Source organism: Cynoglossus semilaevis, chromosome W (assembly GCF_000523025.1).
Source record: "Cynoglossus semilaevis isolate Cse_v1.0 chromosome W, Cse_v1.0, whole genome shotgun sequence".
NCBI lineage: Eukaryota > Metazoa > Chordata > Actinopteri > Pleuronectiformes > Cynoglossidae > Cynoglossus > Cynoglossus semilaevis.
The window spans coordinates 5,906,128-5,914,428 of NC_024327.1; the positions used below are offsets into that span (position 1 = coordinate 5,906,128).

Consider the following 8,301-nt stretch of genomic DNA (forward strand, 5'->3'; position numbering starts at 1 on the left):
GTACCATACACCATCCTGTTATGTAAACCATCAGCATGCACACCTTTCTTCAGTACTTCTCCTTTTAGTACAGCATTTAAAAACAAACAGTATAAATTGATATGGAAACTTAATACAATGAATATATTGTAAAGATTGAATAAATGTATTTACAATATCTTAACATTACCTAACTTTTCTTTAACACATGGAGATGTTTTTTAGTTAAAGTCAGTATCAATTTAAATTATTTTTCTTATTTTTATTTTATCTTTAATATATTGCGCTCCATCCCGATGTAGTGCTGCAGCAGTTACCATTTCCAGGTCTTGGATGCCTGCAGGCCGATGCTGGATCGATGTGGAGACTGTCCCCTGCCTTTTAGCTTTATGTCCGTCTCAGCCCCCAAGATGGTTTTTTAAGATGAGCACAAAAAAGTAATGAATGCAAGGGTCGAAAGTATTTATTCTGGTCTTTTTCTTTTGACTTTTCCCAGAACTCAACAAAAATCCTGTGGAGGGCTTTTCAGCTGGCTTGATCGATGATGATGACATATACAAATGGGAAGTCGTGATCATTGGTCCTCAAGACACTCTTTTGTAAGTAGAAGATATTTACATATTAATAATTTAATATTTCTATTTCTCAATTTCTTATCTGGTTCTTTGTTTCTACTGCAGTGAAGGAGGGTTTTTCAAAGCATACCTTACCTTTCCTTATGATTATCCTTTGCGGCCTCCAAAGATGAAGTTCATCACTGAAATCTGGCATCCAAATGGTGAACATCTTTATCTGGCTCTTTTTTTTAATGTGAAAAGTTATATGGTATTTACTTGTCTGTAGATCTTAGAAGGCCTTCAACATTTTTATTTTTGTTTGATAACCTTTTCAATGACAGTTTTCACTATCACAACCTCTTCAGTGACAGGAACCATTTGTCAAGGAAGAATATGGTTGCCTATAGTGTTTTTTTTTTTTTTAAGTATTTATACTATGTCAAGGGTTTAGATGTCCTCTATACGAGTAAAAGTTCTGCCCACAGTAGTTTGTATAGTCCTATTTCTTTAGAAAGTGCTTTCGTGGACCTAAAAAAAATCTGGGTTGTTTCATTAGGCTTATCATTGCAGTGGAAATGGACACAAGAACAGGTAGATAGATATTGGCTCTGGTCTTGGATCATATCATCATCGTTCATTCAGCCATTTGGTTGGCTGCTTGTGCTCCGCTTGATGACAGCATTCCACAGGTGTCTGTCTTCAGCTTGGTGAAAGCACTCCCACAAAGGAGTACCCACCACATCTCTGATGTTGTCCATCCATCTGCATCTTGACCTTCCTCTGCTTCTCTTACCATCCACGTAGCCAAGCATCATCGTCTTTTCCAGTGATGTTGAGTCGCGATGGACGATGTGCCCAAAATAACCCAGCTGTGCCTTCTGTATGTGTTTTAACAAACTACGTGGATGTTTCAGTTCTTCCATTATGCTAGCATTCGTGTGTTTTTCTCTCCAAGATATGCCGAGCATACGCCGCCATTCACACATCTCAAAAGCGTTTATCTGGTCTTTGTTGCGCTGTCGAAAGGTCCACAATTCCGATGCATAGGTCACGACCGAGCGCACTCACTAAACTACAGGACTGCTTCCAACAGACAGACTGGGACGTATTTGAACAACAGGAGCTGGAGATACTAACAGGAACGGTGCTGGACTATATTATGTTCTGTATCGGTAATGTGACTGTGGCCAAAACCATCCGGGATTTCCCTAACCAGAAACCCTGGATGACCAGCCAGGTCCGCACACTCCTCTGAGCCTGAAATGCTGCCTTCAGGTCAGGGGACAGAGCACTGTACATTTCTGCTCGAGCTGATCTGAAGAGAGGTATAAGGAGAGCTAAGGCACAGGATGTGCATCGAGTCCCACCTGTCCAGCAACAACTCACGAGAGGTGTGGCAGGGGATATAAGACACCACTTACTTCAGAGGCTGCGGCGTGCCAACAGCAAATCTGAGCGCAACACTGGCAGAGGAACTGAACTGCTTCTTTGCCCATTTTGAAGCTTCCCAGCAGCACTCATTTGCTCACAGTTCCGCCTTTAACACTACAATCCCAGACAGACTCTGCAATAAACTGGACAGTCTGCCCCCCCCCACATGCTCCTGGATAAAGGACTTCCTCACCAACCGTCCCCAGACTGTGAGACTGGGTTCCCACCTCTCCCCCCACCCACACACTGGGTGTCGGCACCCCACAGGGCTGTGTGCTGAGTCCCCTCCTGTACTGTCTCTACACCCACGACTGCAGTCCGGTCCACAGCGACAACCTCATCATCAAGATTGCCATTGATATTACAGTGGTCGGACTCATCTCCAGGGGTAACGAGGTGGCCTACAGGGAGGAGATCTTGAAGCTGGCAGCCTGGTCTGCGAAGAACAACCTCTCTCTAAACACCAAAAAGACCAGAGAGATCATAATTGACTTCAGGAAGCACAGCATCGACCCAGCCCCCCTCTACATCAACGACGAGCACATGGAGAGGGTCCAAACATTCAGGTTTCTAGGTGTCCACATCTCCGCCGACATATCCTGGTCAGAAAACATCACCTCCATCACCAAGAAGGCTCAGCAACGCATGCACTTCCTCCTTAAAGCAAGGACAAATAGATTCAAGAACAGCTTCTTCCCTAAAGCTGTAACCACCCTGAACTCCCATATGCACTGACCAGACTCTCTCCGGCTACCAATGTATCACTGTTACAATAATCTGTACATTACCCTGTCATATGTACAATTTCAATCACGTGCAATAGTCCATTCCACTGGACAACATACATGTGCAATATGTGTGAACACTACACCTACCTTCATGTATATTTTTACCTAGACTCTTTTTATATTTATTTTCTGTATATAATTTATCTTGCTTTCTTCTTTCTCTTTTTTGCACTAAGACTGCTTCTTGCACTGTATTAGTGCTCTAGTATTACATAGAGGAGGACTTTACTGGCATGTGAAATAAGGGAGTTAAGGGAGATAATTGTCCGGTTGTTTTTGCATTCATGCGTATCGCCTTTCTTCAGTAGTGTTATAATGACTGATTTGGTCCAGTCCTCCGGCCACTTTTTGGTATGCCACACCCGGTTGCATATTTTCAGAAGAATTTTTTCACCACTTTCACCAGTTACTTTGAGCACCTCTGATGGAATATCGTCGGTGCCTGGAGACTTGTTGTTCTTCATGCCTTCATCCTCTTGTTTTAGTTAAGGTAATTTTCTTGTTGTATTGTTTGTAACATTCATCCTTGAATTCTCCACAGTGGCAAAGAACGGGGATGTTTGTATTTCAATTCTCCACGAACCAGGAGAAGATAAGTTTGGTTATGAAAAGCCGGAGGAGCGCTGGCTTCCAATCCACACAGTAGAGACTATCATGATTAGTGTCATCTCAATGCTTGCAGACCCCAACAGTGATTCACCCGCTAATGTGGACGCTGCTGTGAGTACAACTGCAACTATTTCCACAACATGAAAATATACACCCACTTTTTAAAGTCAACTCTCATATCAAAGGTTTCACTGATTTATTCCTGGGTTATTTTCCCCACAGAAAGAGTGGAGGGAGGATCCAAACGGGGAATTTAAGAGGAAGGTTGCTCGCTGTGTAAGAAAAAGTCAAGAGATGGTGTTTGATTAGGAGTCAGTTGTAAATTCCAGGGTGAGTAAATATGCAAGGATTTACATTGCAAACCATGATCATTAGAGTTATGGCATTGACTGATTTTTATTTATTTATTTTTTTCTTTCTTCCTCCAAATTTCAGTTAAAGGATGCCTTCAGAGGGAAAATTTCAGTGAAAGGCTTTTGCACCCCTCGTTTTGCCAGGCACAGGAAGTGGTCAACATTGACCACGTCGTTTTGAATGGTTGTCGTTTTCCGCAAGTTGAGCCAATTTGAAGAAAAACCTACCAGCGAAATTAACCTGTTTCCTACCTGGAATTGTATGTTTAATTTTATTTATTTAAAAAAAATATTATGTAAAATATGTCACTTCTGTACATTAACTTGCTTTTTTATCTGCTGCTGAACAGTTTCTCCTTTATACCAGGTTTCTTATGCAATTAAGTGGTCAAGGTTGTGTAAAACAAAACACCCATTTTGCCATTGGGTCATCACCCATCCTCCTGGTTAATGTCAGCCCCCATCATTTCTGTCGTGTAAAAAATGTTTTCCAAAGCCAACACAGTCAATGAGTCACCGTTCCTTTTCATTGGCTTCACTTTTCCCCACCTTGTTAGTTAAGAAGGGCAAGATGAAAATTGGTGTTGGTTTGGTAGTTTGTCTGTTTAAGAAACAGCCTACTGTTAGCGTTTCTAGTTATGAAAATGAATGTGAGGAAGACCTTTGATGGATCTGAGCTCTTGTCACTTGTGAAGTGATTCCAGGGTCATTGTTTCCTTGCACATTCAAGAACAGAGCTAATTCTTTCAACAAAGATGTTGTGCCAACTTCTCAGGTTAAAACCTTAAAGAGGATCTAGATTAGCCATCAGTGAAACCAACCCTGAAATTCTCTGACCCCTAACACACAAAAACCCTCCGGCACCTTTTGTTAATGAAGATGTGTATTGCTAATTTTCTGGTCACAATTACAAATCATAGACAACCTGAACCAATCTCTGAATATAACTCAAGCTGTGATTACTCCATGTGTCTACTGGTGAAGTGCTTTCTGACCTTACCTCAGTTTCAGAGAACAAACTTATTTGATGAGGTTAGTGTGTTTAAGTGGGTCATGTTAGGGTCTCCATGGTAGAGTTAAGGCTGTTTGCGCTTAGATTGAGTTATTAATTTTGTTTTATGTGTTTGGCTAAATTCTGAAGTTTCACATGCACTTATGAGTTTAGAATTGTATGGACTTCTGGTAGATTTGCTTCTTAAATGTCTTAAATGTGGACAACATCTTGAATTTAGTTGAAGACCGGTGTTGCAAGATATGGAATATTGTACCAGCAGCCTAAATGTAATAATATTTTGAGGAGAATAATAGTATACACCAAATTCTCCATCTGACTTGGCTCAGGACAATCTGCTCTGGTAACACATTATAGACTGTGCATATTAAAGCTTATAATGTGGTTTTACCTACAACACATGCAGTGAGCTCTTTGTATGTCATTTGCAGCATTAGATACATCTTGTATAATTGGCTGTAAGGTGGCAGTGGAGACAGTGTGTGAAAATGAGTGCATTATGTACATGAGGGAACTTAATTGTGAAATTTAGCAATGTATAGTACATTATGGTAGTTTTTAAAATGATTGATCGTACAGAGGTCAAATTTATTGAACCAAATGATAACTAATGTACAACTGGCAACACTGTCGCACACTACATCGGACATGGACATAGAAATTAGGCAGCGATTTACTCCACCATGCACGTCATTAAGAATTTTACTGGAATGTTATGGTTTCCGTTGCTTTTTTTTTTTTCATTGCAAAAACTTTGTATGTAACTATGTTCTTATTTTCCAAAAACAGCAAATAAAGCACTACACTATTATGACAATACCCCAGATGCATCATTTGTCTGCTGCCAGGCTACTCATAAATGATACAACCTTCAATTACAAACCGTATCTACTCCTATTTATTGTCACTGAAGGGCATTCTCTCAGTAAACAATCATATTATACAATGCTGACATATTGAAATTGGAGAATCTCTGAAAATTGATACTCATACCATGTTATTAACAAAACTTGTATTCATAGAGTAACTATGGAAACCAGAACCTTCCACAACTACACTTTAAACATAGGATTGCAGATTTATTGCTTTAAAATGTGTAATGAATGGTCTGTTTACACCTGGACCTGTAATTCTTTTGAAGATGCATGCTGGGAAGTGAAAATTATTTTACCTTCCAGAGAACAATCTCCATAATTGACTGTGGCGGAGTCTGGAATCCACTGGCTTGAACACCCACACGTTGACATTTATACATAAATATTAGTTTTTTAAGCATGAATTGGATTGAAGCAGTTGTGGCCTGAGGGTGAACGTGATATGTTGGACTGCATGGTATTTGAGAAAATATGCAATATTGTTGAATTTTGCAATATTATTGTAAGAAGCATGAATGACCAAGCACAGTTGTTGATGGTTGGATGCAGTCAATGGCCAAAACCTCGTCATCTGAAAGAAATTTGGACAATCTTGTTCTTTTTATGTTTGTGAACTGGCGACCCATGTTATGAAATTCAGTTTATTACCCTTCAAAGAACAACTCTGAAGTGGATATTAATGTTCCAATACTTCAGTGTTGGGAGCTTTGCCTCTTGCTCATAGCTTCTCTTGCTGTTTTAAAGTTGTCATATAACTCTGCCATCCGTCGTTGTGTCAAAAGAGATCAGTTTTGGTTCCGGAAGAGTTGCACATATTTGTGATTTGTCCTTCAGCTTACATATCATCTGTAGATGGTGGTAAACAGATCCATCTGCTTGACCAGAAATACTGGTCCTAAAGGTGTGAATGCAGAGAATATTGATATATACTATTTATGGCAGACCTCACATTCTTCTGAAATGTGTCTATTGTGTTTTTCAATATGACAATGTTGGTAAGTTGTTTTTCCGTTTTATTGTGCAGTCTTTTTGTGTACACAAAGTAGACTTCTGTAGATTGATAATCACATAACTGCTGTTGACATTAGTTTTTTGTTTTTTTGTCTTGATTTTTCTAACCTACCATGACCTCTTCTGACCGGTGTTCACTGTATTTGCACAGATTCAGTGCGTTTGAAATTACATTAAGCAATACGCTGTGAAAATTGTGTCCAGGTTTATCCTCTTTAGCCATTATTTGTTTTTGGGTTTATTTGTTTGTCTGGTTTTCATTATGTGTCAATGCAATGTATATTGGACACGATGCTCAATAAAGTGTGTAAACAGAGTGGCTTGTAATTGTGTTTGTGCTCTACATTTTAGAAGAGAACACAGTATGTCTTCAGGTAAATCAGACCCCTGCTCTGTAATTGGAGCCCTGGGAGCAGAGTCAGGTGTCACTGCTGGCTTCACTTCACACTAATGGGCTCTGTTTGCTGCTACACACAGCCCATCAAGGTCCAAGAGACATCTAACATAACCATTGCAGATACTGTGGTAGTAGGTAACAATGAGAAAGCAAGTCACATTTGTTGAGCACCTAAAAAATGAAAACCTCTTAGAAGAAGGAAGTGGCCACATTTTAATGAGGTAAGAGGATAAATATTACATGATTCAAACTGGGGAGGGTGCATTTGTACTTTTATTCAGTTTGTAACCACTTTTTATTCTTAGATCTTCGGTGTCTAATAAAAAGAACATGAATTGTAAGTCAAATGCTTTTAATTAAGATTCTAATGAATCTACGATTCATATCTCAAATAAAAGAAGTATAAGTGTTTTCCAGATCAGCAACTAAGGAAGATGAACAGAGGGGTACACTTAAATGTACCCACTGGAAGCCAGCACTTAAGGTCAATACACATTCCTAAATCTATGATGTCTGCACCCTTTTTACAGGTGCCCATGCTAAGCTACAATAGTCTTTCCTCTCCAACTCTGTGTAATACTTTTCTCGTACAATGATATTACTGTTTGATTTTGTATTTTGTGCAATAATGCCGTGTGTGTGTGCTTCAGCACCCTGCCCTCACAGCTGGGCAGAGGCGATACCTTTACAGCATAGCCAATGTCTACAGCATGGAGCACATGAGATGACAGATGAAGCAGCACTATCTCAATGTGCTGCACACATGCCTGCAGTCAGGTACTGTGCACAGTTGTGTGTAACTGTACTACTGCCTCTGACCCCTCTTCACTGTCATTATGCTCCGTTTGTGTAATTCTCTAGGTCAGAAATCCACCTGCAGATGGAGGCATCAGTATGGAGAAAAAAGCAGCATCACAGAAGACGCAGAGAAGGATGTGCACACAAGGACGAAGCCACAAGGACAGAGGAAAGACAGCAGCAGCAGCAGTGTAGCTCAGTGTGATGTCATACTTCCAAAAATAGTCACCAGGAGAGGAATGTGACGTAACCCTGAAGGTTTTAGGAGCTTTATGGCAGGAATATCTGCTAATCTTTTTTTATCTTATCTGCTTATCTGTTGTTGCTATATCTCCCAATATGACTTTTCTTTTTTTTTTAATTATGTGCAGGAAAAAAAAAGATTTCTTCTTAACAGAACTGTCTGCTTATGCAAAAGGGCCACATGTATGATTTAAGTGTGTATTGGGAAATGTTAAATGTTCCTTATGTGTATCTGTCAGGAAACTTAC

The 8,301-nt window shown here is 39.9% G+C and overlaps 1 protein-coding gene across 2 annotated transcripts in view; it reads left to right on the forward strand.

Moving 5' to 3' along the window:
* Window positions 1–7,911, forward strand: part of LOC103397036 (ubiquitin-conjugating enzyme E2 G1-like) — a 14,702-nt gene extending 6,791 nt beyond the window's left edge. The window contains exons 2-7 of one of the 2 annotated variants that reach the window (XR_003048766.1): window positions 476–578; window positions 660–757; window positions 3,297–3,475; window positions 3,587–3,694; window positions 3,800–7,789; window positions 7,874–7,911. Coding sequence is in view for 1 of the 2 variants with exons in the window: in XM_008335287.3 (XP_008333509.1) it covers window positions 476–578; window positions 660–757; window positions 3,297–3,475; window positions 3,587–3,673 (467 nt within the window). In the remaining variant the exon portion in view is untranslated. Of the gene's footprint in view, window positions 1–475; window positions 579–659; window positions 758–3,296; window positions 3,476–3,586; window positions 3,695–3,799; window positions 7,790–7,873 lie in introns of those variants that run through there. The other variant, XM_008335287.3, reaches the window with a different exon arrangement.
* The last annotated feature ends 390 nt before the right edge of the window (window positions 7,912–8,301 follow it).